Source organism: Botryllus schlosseri, chromosome 7 (genome assembly GCF_051294905.1).
Source record: "Botryllus schlosseri isolate E-star chromosome 7, Bs_hap1, whole genome shotgun sequence".
NCBI lineage: Eukaryota > Metazoa > Chordata > Ascidiacea > Stolidobranchia > Styelidae > Botryllus > Botryllus schlosseri.
In genome coordinates, this window is record NC_137242.1 from 17,873,754 (window position 1) to 17,887,929 (window position 14,176).

The window sequence follows — 14,176 nt, forward strand, 5'->3', positions numbered from 1 at the left end:
CATGATCATTGAAGCATAGCCGAATACCCAATCAAGAGACGTGGTTATGTGATTACTAGTCTTCTCGCCGTTCTATGGTCGGTGGCACATCCATTCTTAGGCAGCTACTTTCCAACGCTTTGCCCGAAATATTAACAGCTTTCATGTGAGCTTCTTTCCGGCTCATCGTTTTTTTTTTATCCATAATCCATGGAATGAGACACTATCACAAAGCATCTTCATGATTTTCCATAATTTTGAACAACTCTAATGCCCACATTCATAAAAATATAGGCGGATTCAACTAGAAATTCGATGAATGGTAGTTTGCGTCTGGGATTACCGACTGCGATATGACATGTCGACATCGCAATCCGACACAATCCCACAGCATTGTTGACACTGATAGTGGTTGATCTCGGTTGCTAACTCTGTTGTAGGTATGTATAACAATATAAACCAGGGCCATTCACATATTTATAGGAAATATCCAATGAAAACAGTTCAAACTTTGCTTAGGTTCTATATAACTCTTCTGAGATAATTTAACAGTCCTATAAATGTAATAAGGTGTACAGATATGCAACAACCTCCAAAGCATTATCAGCAAAAGCAATAATAGTAACGTAATTATGGTTATGTTAGTGACAGCTAGTAGTCATTTTGTATTAGCCTACTTGCTAGTTCTTTAAATCTTGTTTCCAGAGTGTTGACAATGAGTTCAGGACTCTGACACTTGTGACGGGATTCTGAAGGTGACTTTTGTCGAAATCGGACCCGTAAGCGGTTGTGTTTGCATCAGCGTAACGTACTTACGCTACGCGGCATTAGTCAGGGTACTGGAAGTGCGAGGGTGCATCGAACTATGTTATCCTATCGGAGGATGCCAGGAGTTCAGAAAACTTGAGAACGACTGGCAGGAACGGCATATCATGATTTACAACAAGGATCGTGTCTTGTCACATTCGACAGACCAATTAACAATCAGCATGGCGGCTGCATTCGCAAACCAGAGATCCATCTTTTGCTCTCTCCAGAGTTTATGAACATCAGTAGTCTTAACGTGAGATAGCTACGGATTACCATAAGCAAAGTATACAAAGTTTTGTTTTAATACTCAATCAATCGATAACATTTGTAATCATAACTCTTTTATCAGGCATTGCAAAGTCAGTTGGCATGAGCGTAGTATAGCTAAGCTCTAAATCAGTATGCTAGGGATCTGTACAGTGTACACGTCTCTGGGTTTATTTATTCTTCAGGATGTTTGTGTTGTTGTTGTTTATGATAATCATGTTGTTTCGACTACATTGTCCATTTTACTCATTTTACACCAGGCCTACATTCTGTATTAGGGTTCCGTCTTTACCGACTTGTAGCACGGCCCACTTCTATACTTTTCTACGACACCGCTTACGAAGATCAGGTAGTGAGGAGGAGTCTAGATAAACCTTCAACACTTAGGTAGGAATTCTGGCGTCGACCTCGGTAGGACTCGAACCCGCAACACATTAGTGTTGCAGCTGTGGAGGTGCCTAGACACTATCCCGCCATAGGATGTTTGTGTGAACGTCTTGAAACAGTCAGGCTGTTGCTTGCCGCTGATGTAAAAACATTATGCGGGTAATTACCAGACGGACATAACTGTAGATTGCAAGTTTCAGTCTTCTTTGCATTCCCGCTGCACAAACCACCACCACCACCACCAGTTGTTCGACATCTTCTCGAACTCGTTCTTTTCCCACCGCCGCACGTCGCACTGCAACTACTCCATGTACTCCATTGATCCCATTCTAAATAATTTGCAATTTCCACTGTATTGTGTTATAAAAAATGCACGTAGTGATCATCGTTAGTACTCAATTAGACGGAAAGTAAGACTGTATAACGTTACTCAAGTGACGGTACAGGTAGCGACGAGAAAACAAGTGAAAAAAGTAAGTATATTCTAGGCCTAGGTTTTTCCTAAAAGCGTTGAACCATTACGCAGAAGTGAAAATCGTTTAAAATCATGACCACTAAAGTAAGTATAGCGAATGTACAGCCAATACCTACTGCAGTACTTAGAAACAGTTGAATTACTTCGTCACCGACCGCCTATGGATATAATCAATGTCCCATGTCGAAATGAGGTACAACACAGTGCGTCCTTGTCGTCCAATTACTACATGATCAGCACATAAAGACATAAAATACTAGCAGCTTTCATTGAATGAGTATACACTTGAGAATGCCAAAACTCATACTTTGATTCCAATCTTGAACAAGTGAGATTACTGGTCGTGGATAAAACACATTTATTGCTACCAGTTGATAACTCTGCTGTTGGTATGTACAGCGTAGAGCGGAGGGGGCCAAAATCGCCATTGATGTTCTTTTGTAACCTGGTAACCTTAAAAGTCTCTACTGAAGCAGAAGTTGCGATTGCCAAGTAAGTTTAAAAGTTAGTAATGTAGGCAAAATCTTGCCTAGAGAACTGAATTCTGTTACGTGGAAGTATAGTAATCGAGAACATACCTACTCGAAGATGTCGTTCATGAAAGCAGAATTTAATCGAATTATGAATAGAAGTATCAGTTACAGTGGTTCCCTGAAGGTGAAAAGAGACAAATATATCATATACCCCGAGTCACACTAATTTTCAGTAAATTTTCAATAAAATCGTTTAATTTTGTGTGAAAATAATTTTTGTTGATTCTTTTTTAAATAGTTGTTGATGTGCGGCACTTCCTTTTCTGAACCTATTAGATGTGTTATGTGTTATATTGTTTTCGTGAGGCGAAAATTAGGGCTTATCCGAAGGCGTGTGGATTACTGTAAGGGTTGTCCAGGTTAAGAACCACTGGTATAGACTGGTTCAAATCAAGTGTCGAACCGAAATGCCGACTTATTTTCAATTGGATTTAAAAACGAATGAAATATGTTGCAGCTGAGGTGCTTTAATTTCAAGTTTTCTGGTATACAATCGACATCAAAAATGCAATGACCATAATCTAGGGTGACTATATTTTAGAATCGGAAAAGAAGGACATTTTTTCAAAATTTCCAGACTTCGAATTCTGGAGTAAAACCCGAAAAAATGGCAACTGTACCACGAAATTGTGGTCGGTGACTAAAAAGAATCGAATCCATCCATCATATTTGCTCTAATAGCTGTAAAGGAGGACCAATTCTCATGAACGACGACATCTAAGCGTCATCGGAGGACATTTTAAAAATTCTAAAAAAGAAGGACAAATCCTCCTAAAGGAGGATGTATGGTAACCCTACGATAAACAGTGTTAAACATACATGGATTTGTCGTTAGTGTAGCATGAGCTCGGCAGATGATTTCGCCGACGATCTACATGAGTTGTCTCTACAAGCCTCAGGGTTCATTTCTTTTTCGAAGTTATTATGGCGAAAGATTACTAATTATGGCCAGCGGCGGAACGTCACATGAGCATCAAACCATTGTGTAGCTAATTCACAGGATAGAATCGCTGTTTATTGAGACTTTCAGTTTTGAATATATAATCGGCCCTGTATCAAAGTAACAGAATTGCATCAATTTTTGACGATGTTCAATATGCATATAATCCTTTGGATTGAAGCCGCAAAAATCCACCATCCAGCAGTAAAAATCCTTTCAAAGATCAATGTTTTAAAATACGAGATTCATTCGACCTCGGAACTACAAGCAGAGAAGGAAGTTTTCCAGAACGTTTGTCTGGAGTGCTTGTTCTGCATCTAAGATTTGGAAGTTAGTTACTATATTAAATTCATGTCATGGAATGTTTCGATTGCAATGAAATCGTCACTAAACACTCCCTATGAATTAATCCGCGCCAAGAGTTCGGAATCAGAGAAGTTTGACCGCCGCGCAGAAAGGCAAACTGTGTTCGGCGACCACATCGTGAACATCAAAATCTTGTTTAAGTAGGCTAATTACCAGGAGAGCAGTTTTGTACATTGCAAATTTCTGTCTTCCTTGAATTTCCGTTGCACAAACCCGTCGCTGGACGACACCTTCTGAAACTCGTCATTTCCCCGCCTCCACATGTTGCACTACACCTGCTCCATTCGCTCCATTCACCCCAATCTGAAAGTAAATGAAATCACTTCAAATATCGCATATATTGCAAATGTATCGACACCCAGGTAATCGCCGTCCCTGAAAACGCCTACTCGAGTAAAAGTTGATCTGTCAGCTGTGTTGTCTAATGCTTGTATAACTAAGCGATTATAACAAAGAGTCGTCATGGATTAACATCCCAAAGTGGAAACCCATTCTTTTGCTGGATTATTACAAAATCTTTGACCATTATACTCATAACTATTTTGCCCGACAATGCAATGTACGTTTGATTTGCCGTGGTATAGAAGGGCGCTACGTTATCTTGGTAACGATCTGCATAAGTCTTGGGGTACGTTTTATAATTAAGTTTTTGTGAGTGTCTTAAAATTGCCAAATTATGACCAGCCGCTGTCCACAGTGTGTACCGCAATAACTGTTTCAGCTAATTACCAGAAGCGCAACGTTGTGTATTACAACTTTCAGTTTTCGTGAAAGTTCCGCTGCAAAAGCCAGCCCCTTGAGGACATTTTCTGGAACTCTTCCGCGTCCCACCACCGCATGTCGTACTACAAATAGTCCATGCGCTCCATTGAACCCATTCTAAAAATAAATGTGACAATTTCACGTAAAATATTTCATTCATCGCAAATGCATCGAAAGATAGACAATATGTTTCCCGCAAAGTAACACTGGAAATCGGAACATGATGACCACACTCCCTAAGAGTGGACTGAAATATTGCAATTACGTTCTCAAGTCTTATAATTCAGTCATTTCAAAGGGGATTGCGTCGGATTTACGTTAGCAAACTAGGCACATATTCTAGACCAGTGCTTAGCAATCTTTTGCGGCGCATCACACACTGGAAATATTGTAAAAGGCTCATGACAAACTTCGAAAAAGTTGTGTTTGCTTGTACGAGCTAGTCGACTGTGATAAGGTTGCATTATTGACCAACGTACCCGCATTTCGTCATCAATTTCAATCAGTCTCTCTCGTTTAAAGACAAGAGTTAATGACACGCTATTTCAGACAGAGCATCCCAATTATGGCGTATTATTCATGCGACTCATTAGCAATGTCATGCCTAGTTTCATGATCACATGTGCTTAGTTATCCCTAGAGCAAGGGTCGGCAACCTACGGCCCGCGGGCCGGATCCGACCCGCCAAGCGAAATCGTCCGGCCCGCGACATAATAATTAGTTATCACAAGAATACGGCCCGCCGTTTCAAAATGAGTTTCAATACGCAGTGCAGCACTGCATGAAAAAAATGCGGCATTGCTACGATGTAATAGTAGCCTACATCGTATTAGTCTATTGTTACGCCATAAAACGAAGATGGTTGAAGTAGGAGATGGAGATAGACTAGACTGGATTAGTGCTTATCAATCGGGTGTATCTCGCATCCGAAGGTGTTCCATACTTTTTTAAAGGGTTTACCACTCTAATGGGGTGTGACAATAAAGGTGTTCTTCCTTTGCTTCAAAAACGCTTGGAACATCTCCGACGCAATGACGGAATCTTAAACTGTTCAATTATAGATAACTAGCCTCCGTATGTTAGTTAGCCTATCTATAGTTTAATTTTCCAGAAGGCATTGTGTGCCAAGACAAAAAACCTGAATAGTGTTTTGCCCACAATGGTGAAAACTGGTAATGTGATTTTTGTCTCATTAACTGAATCAGATACGCCAGATATTACTAGAAGCAGAGAATCAATATGGCGATGTCATGTAGGCCTATATCTGTCATGTTCGCGCATTAAGTCGAGCAGCTATGCTTACACGAGTGTATGAACTGAGAAAGGAAATAGCAACTTTCCTCGAACACACAAATATCGCCGACTCCATAATCTTGTAATCGAAAATGGGTATCTCATCTTGCTTTCCTGGTACATTTAACGTCACATCTGAACAAATTGACTTTGCAACTTCAGGGGGAAACAACTAAATACATGAGATGTTGAGGCGCATTTAAAACAAATATGTGACTCTGGAAATGTCAACAGTTCAAAGAAAATTTTGCTCACTTTCCTATACTGGAGGAGAGAAAACCTAGTACCAACACTACATTTGTAACTGTGATACGAAATTTAACTACTGAATATTCACCCGCTTTTCCGACATTCCTTCTCTACAAAATGAATTCTAACTATTCAGTACTCTGTTTAATGTGGACGCCAATACCATTGCCTGAAAATTTCAAATGGACCTTTCTGAAATGCGATGCAGTTGAATTGAATGACAAATTTCATACAAAGAGCATATCGCTGCATGACTTTGACAAAGAGTACGTTCTTGAAATTGGTCTTTATCCCAGCTTGACCAACAATGCAAAAGAAATTGGATCGATTTTTGGAAGCACGTACGCATGTGAACAATAGTTTTGAACAATTAAATTCACGAAGAGCTAGCTAAGATCACGTATTTCGGACGTCCATTTTGAATAGGGTCCGATTTTTGTTTCATCTGACTTGTTACCAGCAGAAGTTGAAAACCTTTCACAAAGCAAGCTGCGTCAATTGTCACAATTATTCTGTGTTGTTGAAGTGTAAATACAGGTGTCTTCTGATTGGTATGATTGAGATTGCAGCAATGTAGGATAATATACCGAAGTGAGCGTAAAATATAGTATTAAGAAAAATTCCGGCCCGCAAAAAAGTTGTACACCCGAAATTTGGCCCGCGACTAGCAAAAGGTTGCCGACCCCTGCCCTAGAGCGATAGTTGGTTCACCTAAAAACGAAAAACGTTGCTCTAAAAATTTAACATTTTAAAATTTCTGAAAAACTCAAGTATAGGTTTATAAGTCAAGCAATATTGCAGGAACATTCGAGACATATTTCAGTACAACTGGGGATACTTTCCTACATTTTCCGATAATAAGTCAGTCAATCATTTAATAAAATATCAACGATTCATAACATTCACAAGATTGCGATATAATGAAAATGGATCCGCGCTCCCCCAAGGGGAGATCCCCCAAACTCATAAAAAAATCAGGATTCCAGCCCGCCTCATGTTCATGTTCCCCTATCCGGCCCGCTGGATGGAGAAGTTGCCCGCCCCTGGTCTAAAGTAGGCCTATGCCAATTTACTTGCGGTCGCGGACCACAGCGCCAACATTTCAACCTTGCTTATCAAGTTACCAGGAGGGCATCTTTGTGCATTGCATGTTTCAGTCTTCGTAGAAATTCCGCTGCACGAACCAGGAGCTAAACGACATCTTCTGGAGCTCGTCCTTTTCCCGCCGCCGCACGTCACACTACAGCTACTCCATTTTCTCCATTGTCCCCATTCTGAAGGAAAAATGCCGAAACACTCCATGTGTTTCATCAATTACAAATACATGATGATGTGTTTAATAAATAACCAACAAAACTCAACGACTTCGTCACTCCGGAAAATGAAGTGCATAATATAGCATCATCCTTTTGCAAAAGTTCGTTCGACATAACTATTTCAATTTCATGACGCAGTATCCATCTCTAAAGCAATAGATCTCATAGGTAAATGTGAGATGAGAATATAGTCTATGTTGATTTAACTAATGGGAAGCACCACAGGCTAAATGTAATCATTAAGCTCACTTATACAAATCAATTTCCACACGTATCTACGTTTGTTTAACAGGTCTTCTCTGCAAGTCTGTACGCGCTGAATCATTGCGAATCATTGTGAATCTACATTGGGTCCAACCGTGAGGAACGGAGGTTACCAGATTTCTGATAACTTATTACATAACCTGTCTTGTGCTGTGTTTCCGAACCAACGTCCCATGAACCACTAGTGGTTCCGAGTGCGAGTCTCAGGGGTTCAATAGGGTTCAAGGCACACACTCGACTAATAGATATGATTTGTGATGCTACGACCGTCTTGAGCATCATTGAGTCCAACTAAATAGCCGCCACCAGTAGTCGAATTGTGCCTGTTGTGATGGTACGTCAAATGAAGTTCGAAATCAAAACCCCGCCTTCTGATATGCCAAATCTATCTTCTATATTTTTATGCTGAGTTGCGATTAAGCCATTAGCATCACGCCGTTCCGTTTCGAACAAAACGATGCACATTCAATTGTGAAGCCTCTCATTTCTGAACTGCCTTCTCAAAGGGAACAGCAGAAGTCACACTGATACACAGAAGATATTGATGTTATGGGATCATTATATCATTTGATTGCTCCAGTTAATACATATTGACGACGTTTAATGCGTCGCTATGTACTTCAGCATTGTGGCACTATGTGGCCCGAGTCGTCGCTAGGTAACATGTACATTTGTACAATGGACATTAATGGAGGCTATCACTTCACTCAAATGTAGGGTTGTAATTTGCAATATGACGTGACGTGACGTCATGTGGTTCACGTTCGCTTTGACACAGAACCTTTTAAAAAGTTCGCGTACACACGAACCTGAGCATTTCGGGGGTTCACAACATCCCTATAGTATGTTTCTTAACAATGCAAATTCGTTTGGGTCGTATGTTCCGATAAAAAAATCAAATTTATACATTACTATGAAACAGACGATGAACTCGAAGCCTTGCCATACATCCAGTACTTTCTAATATTTTGGGATGTGAAATTTATTGACCAGTGAACACCCATTGGTCTATCGAGGCCATTTGAGAAACGGACTCCATTGGCTTTAATATAACAACAGTAGATCCATATCAGTTAAAAAGTATATCAATAAATCCACGACATATATAGTAATAATTCTTTTACCTGGTTTTGAAAAGTGTAATAGTTTGCGTAGTTCAGCAACATGCCATCTTATACTCCTGGCGATTAATGAGTTATATGCACAAATCCCTCGAAGCGTGCCTTATAGAGGTTATTGTGACCATCTTATAAATTCGAAATGCAGGCCAATTCCTGACCAAAACACGAATAACAAAACCGTGTTCAGTTAATTACCAGGAGGGCATCGTTGTTTGTTGCATGTTTTATTTTCTGTGGAAGGTCCGTTGCACAAACCAGGAGCTTGATCACATCTTCTGGACCGCACCGTCTGCCCGCCACCACATGTCGCACTACAACTACTCCATCTGCTCCAGGGACCCCATTCTGAAAGAAATGTTAATTGCAATGACACTTCAAGTAGTTTCATGAATTGCAGATGTATCGATATATAACATCGTTGATCTCAATCTGCATGAATGGAACGTCTGAATCGAACATATTATGATCCAGATATCGGTTGCTCTGGAGTCAGAATTAAGGGCCATGTATTCTAATAGACCCCGTAGCGCGATCTGCGGATTTCGACCACGCCGTTATACGCACTGCCACATTCGCCAGGAGTAATGAGGCTTAGCACGCTGAATGCGCAAATTGATATATTTAATAGAATGTTGTTATTTAGGAGGGGCTTTGGAACCGGCGGCAGCATTTTCAACTGATTCGGGGCTGTACATGAAATTAAAATGGAGTTGGAGTAGGAGCTAGCGTCAGTTGTTTGAAAAACATCTCCAGTCTCGATGTAATCAAAAGATGTTATTCTACTACTATCGGATGAATTTAACTTCAAAATTTCAGAAAATTAAGAATGGTTGCCTTATGAGATCTTCTTGTCTAACTAATCACGTTGCAGGTGATTTGACAGTGGAACTGCCACATGTTCATAGCTTCAACCGATGATACTGACTGCTGACTGACACATTTGAAAATAGTTTTGACCTAGGTATTTACCTGAGCCCAAAATGGAGCCGGTTCATTGGTATCAATGAGCTATAATTACCAGGAGGGCATGGTTTTCTATTGCAAGTTTTATTCTCCGTGGACGTTCCTTTGCACAATTGCGCTTCTGGGCTGCAATTTCGAGATCTGCTCGTCTGTCCGCCACCGCATCTCGCAGTACAACTACTCCATCTGCTCCATGAACTCCAATCTGTAAGAATGTAGTTGCGCTCACACTTTTTTCTGGATAATATACCCATATTGAAATGACCCGGAACATTTTAACTGACACTCGTCCTGAGTAATCGTCAGTAACTAGTAGAGAATTCAAAAGAACCATGTATATACCCAGTCCGTCCATTCGCATCGTACCGTTTCGTGGCGAGCAGAGCTAAATGTACTATTTTCAAAGGATGCAGGAACTCATTTTGTTGCATTTGTTGGTTAGCGTATTCTGATAAATCTTACTTCAAAGAATAAATTACATAAATGGATTACAATAGGCTTACCATACGTCCTCTTTTAAGAGGATTTGTCCTCTTTTTTGACTTTTTTGAAAGTGTCCTCGGAGGACGCCCTTTTGTCCTCTTTTTTGAGATTTTGTCCTCTTTTTTGAAAATTTAGGTCATATTTAGAGGAAATCGCGAGTCATATGCCGCAAATTAGCGCAGAAGTGAAGCTCCGGCGGGTATTTCGGAGGGAAAAGGGGTGATTTCAGCTCTGAGCGGAAGTGATGACCTTTTTTTTTAGTCATCCACCTGGCAATGTGGAGTGAAAAACGTGTTTTTGAGATCTGAGCAAAAGTGATGACCTTTTTTTTTTTTTTTTTTTTTTTTTTTTAGTCATCCGATCGTGAAGCGGGTGAAATTTACCTGTTTTTGAGAATTCTTCTCCAGTTTTGCTTGTCTGAAATTTCTGAAAAAGTGTCCTCTTTTTTCATTTCCGAAATATGGTAAGCCTAGATTACAAGAGCAGCCCCACCAGACAGCGCGAAAAATATCGACTTCGGAGTTGGATCGGATTTGGACTCCGTTTTCGAGAAACATTTTGGGTCGGACTAGGGACTTTTTTTCGTTTCGCCCTTTACTACTATATTACATATATGCTTTGTTATTCGATATCTGCTAATGGCGAGGATATATTTAATATATACCGCATACAAATGCATTTCGGTCCCGCTTGTCAAGCGCAGATCTGTAACTTGCGTTCTGAAGTGTCTAACAATTGGTGGACAAACTCTGATTCGATATTAAATTGTCATGAAATAGATCAGTGCTTTTCAACCTTTTTGAGCTCCATTCGCACTTTTTTTTGAAATAAATTTTATTCGCACAAACTAATCGAGAATTGTTACCCAAAAAGATGAAGATCGGCCTACTCAACATTTTGTTCAGATGTGCTGTGCAACAAATTGGATAACTATGTAGCTTATGCTATCAAATGTCTCATCAAAAAAGGCAACTTTTTTCGCTCGTTTCACTGCCAATTATTTCAATACAACCCTTCTCGACCAAACAATGTTGTTCGGAATTTGTACAAGACCTTCTACTAGTGCTTGGATGGCCAGGTCTTATAATCTCTTCTGCACTCCTATCCAAAATACAGCGTATTTTTCTCGAATGAAAAATGCTTGCTGGCAGAAATCGTTTCGGAGAGTTGACACAAAGGTCTCGCGAAGCTCCAGGTTGTCGAAAGGATGAAATACCCACATGTTTGTGTTGAGGCTATTGCCTTATGTCTTTGGAACGTAAGGTGCAAAACGATCAATTGGAGTAGGCACATTAGAGCTCGATACCTGATGATACGTTGCTCCAACTTCTGTCTCGCAAGTTTATGAGAAGAGCAAATATCTCATGATACTGCGTGTTCTACTCTTCACTAGGGATGGTGTGAACGAGAGGTTCACGTTCGCGTTCTGGGTGTGAACCTCGCAAATTTAAAGGTTCGCGTTCACAAACGAACCTTGGTAGGTTCTGCACTGTGAACCTTTTCCATATATTACAAATTTCACTTCATTATAACATCTTAGGTTGAAATTTATTGCATTTCAACTGTGGGCCACTATATGCACGGCGCTGCCAGCATAAAAAAAATCAACACTAAACGAGCATGTGCCTTGACAATCTCAAAAATATTACTTGCTTTGTTACAAAAGTTTGCTCGAATATTTAGTGACTCTCTGATGTGATCTTGACCCGCAATCACACAACATCGTGGGCGAAATGCGCTACATATAGGTATTCAGCGAATGATGCTTATTCAGCCAACCGATGAAATTGATATCGCTGTCGTTTGTATGATGTAAAAAATCAAGCAACCGCACGGAGACAATCTTGATTTCATATGTTTATTGTACCATAAAAACCAAATCCGTGAGATTGGGGTGTTGGCTACTGCTGTATAACTTGTTAATGGGGTAACATCGGTAGCAAGCATAGAAACCCGTTTACACTCTGCTCAATATCAAAGTGGCAAAACTCAGACTCCGAATATACATTGTCCGGTCTGGCGTAGACCCGTTAAGGTGTAAACTTATATTCCATTGCAAGTCCTCGTTGAAATTGTTGGCAAAGCGACGGAATATATTGATTTTATGGATTATTATATCATTTGATTGCCCCAGTTGATATATTTGGCGATGTTTGAAACGTTAATATGTACTTCAGCATCGTGGCATTATATGGCCCGAGTCGTCGCTAGGTATCATGTATACGCTATCACTTCACTGAAATGCAGCGTTGGAGTTAGCAATATGACGTCACGTGACGCCATGAGGTTCACGTTCGCGTTCACACAGAACCTTTCAAAAAGGTTCGCGTTCACACGAACCTGAACCTTTCAGAGGTTCACACCATCCCTACTCTTCACCTCAATCTAACTTGAGAATACATAACAGTTTAATAACGGTAAACCAGCTTTTAGACCACCACCAAAATCTGAATTTTTGTGGCATCTTGCGACCCGAGCCTCACCCATGAAGAGGATTTTATATTTAATATTAGTTGTATGCTACGATGTTACAGGCATGTATTACATACAGAACGCGCGCATCACAATTCTAGCCAACACAGCTCTACAACACATGTCTGACGTACGCGATTTCAAAATTAGGGTGAATTAAATTCCTCTGCGTATCACAGTTGTACTATACTGTCTACTCTGATTGCAAGAACGCGACTATTCCGTGCCGACAACGGAGCATATCCAATCCATCTCGAAAGGATTGGCCATCCAGTATCGGTCATTTTTAGACCGAGGTTTTAACGCCGCTCATGTTTTTGGCACCGCATTTTATCAGCGGTTTATTTGCCAAAACTTTACGTCTTCATGTGCCCCGACGCAGAAGGGGTAGGTCTCGAAATGAATGAGTCTCATAGGCCTGTACTCGCTCGTTGCACACCCCTACACTAGTTCATCCCAACGGTCTTCGACCACGATTTTCAGAAAAAAAACAGTCGGACAAACCTGATCATGAATTCTCATTATACAGCCATATTTACTGCGCGTCTCGCTTATTGCCTACAGTACCCATCACAGTGACCTTGGATAAATTCAATAAATATCACATACATATTGACATAGAGCTCTGGCACCGTGTCGACCTAAAATTATACCCTTTGCGGTCCCTACTTTAATAACCCATGAAGGGGTAAAAATTTACGTTACAGTAAACTTGCGAATGTGAGTAATGATGGTATTTATTACTAGCCCCGTACCTCGCGCTAATCGAACAGTTATTACGAAAATATGATGATTGTTTAGCGAAAGGAATCAGAAAGTCAATTTGACATCATTTTTCGAGCCTGACGCAGGATCAGACGAGCTGATATACTGTATGTCTACCAGTGGCGGCTCGTGACAATATCGGGTGGTGGGGCAAGGGCTGCAAGCGACTTTTTATCAAGATGACGTCACAATGGAGTTTTCTAACGTAAACAAGTAACTTATTGGTACGAACTACGGTAACACGAACTTCCCGACAACAGTGATGTAACGTATGTGCCGCGAGAGGTCTGCCGGTGAGCTGTGACTTGAAGTGTGGTAACTGCGTAAACGGCGTACGGAACAAAGATTTCACACGGCTCATGTTCGCACTATACCTGACTTGACTAATTATCTGCAGAAATGGAAATGACTATAACTCGAGAGATTGCGTAAGCCTAGCTGGAAAGGTCAACGAGTTCGGACACATACGCAATTGTTATCTCATAGATTGGACAATGTCATATTGAATCCAAAACATAATTCTGAAGAACTACGGATAGCAGCCTCGGAAATTCGGTCCCGATACAGCAGGGGTGGGCAAACTTTTGAGCTCGCGGGCCGCATTCAACATCTGAATCCATTCGCGGGCCGCACCATATAAAATTGGGATTATAATCCAAAATGCAATGTTGGTATCTGATTATATGATGAGGACAAGGAGATAATATATATGCTTAAAGCAAACCAGGCAT

The 14,176-nt window shown here is 40.6% G+C and overlaps 2 protein-coding genes across 2 annotated transcripts in view; both read right to left on the bottom strand.

Moving 5' to 3' along the window:
- Window positions 1-687: 687 nt before the first annotated feature.
- Window positions 688-4,839, bottom strand: LOC145442314 (uncharacterized). The gene is made up of 3 exons (XM_080320209.1): window positions 4,487-4,839; window positions 3,911-4,060; window positions 688-1,772 (listed from the first exon to the last, which is right to left on the bottom strand). Exons 1-3 carry the CDS (start codon window positions 4,677-4,679, stop codon window positions 1,522-1,524), a joined length of 594 nt encoding a protein of 197 aa, XP_080176335.1. The 5' UTR covers window positions 4,680-4,839; the 3' UTR covers window positions 688-1,521.
- A 2,440-nt stretch (window positions 4,840-7,279) lies between these two features.
- Window positions 7,280-14,176, bottom strand: part of LOC145442313 (uncharacterized) — a 52,414-nt gene continuing 45,517 nt past the window's right edge. The window contains exons 12-13 of the mRNA XM_080320208.1: window positions 9,781-9,930; window positions 7,280-9,107 (exon numbers count right to left, since the gene is read on the bottom strand). Of these exons, the coding sequence (XP_080176334.1) occupies window positions 8,950-9,107; window positions 9,781-9,930 (308 nt within the window). The 3' untranslated portion in view covers window positions 7,280-8,949. The remainder of the gene's footprint in view (window positions 9,108-9,780; window positions 9,931-14,176) is intronic.

Bases quoted from the DNA above. Each gene is read 5' to 3' on its own strand.
- LOC145442314 (XM_080320209.1), bottom strand. From the start codon at position 4,679: ATGAATGAAATATTTTACGTGAAATTGTCACATTTATTTTTAGAATGG. The intron at 4,061-4,486 runs GTAATTAGCTGA...ATTTACTTTCAG, and splicing joins TACACAACGTTGCGCTTCTG to ATTGGGGTGAATGGAGCGAA. The intron at 1,773-3,910 runs GTAATTAGCCTA...CAAATTATTTAG, and splicing joins TGTACAAAACTGCTCTCCTG to AATGGGATCAATGGAGTACA.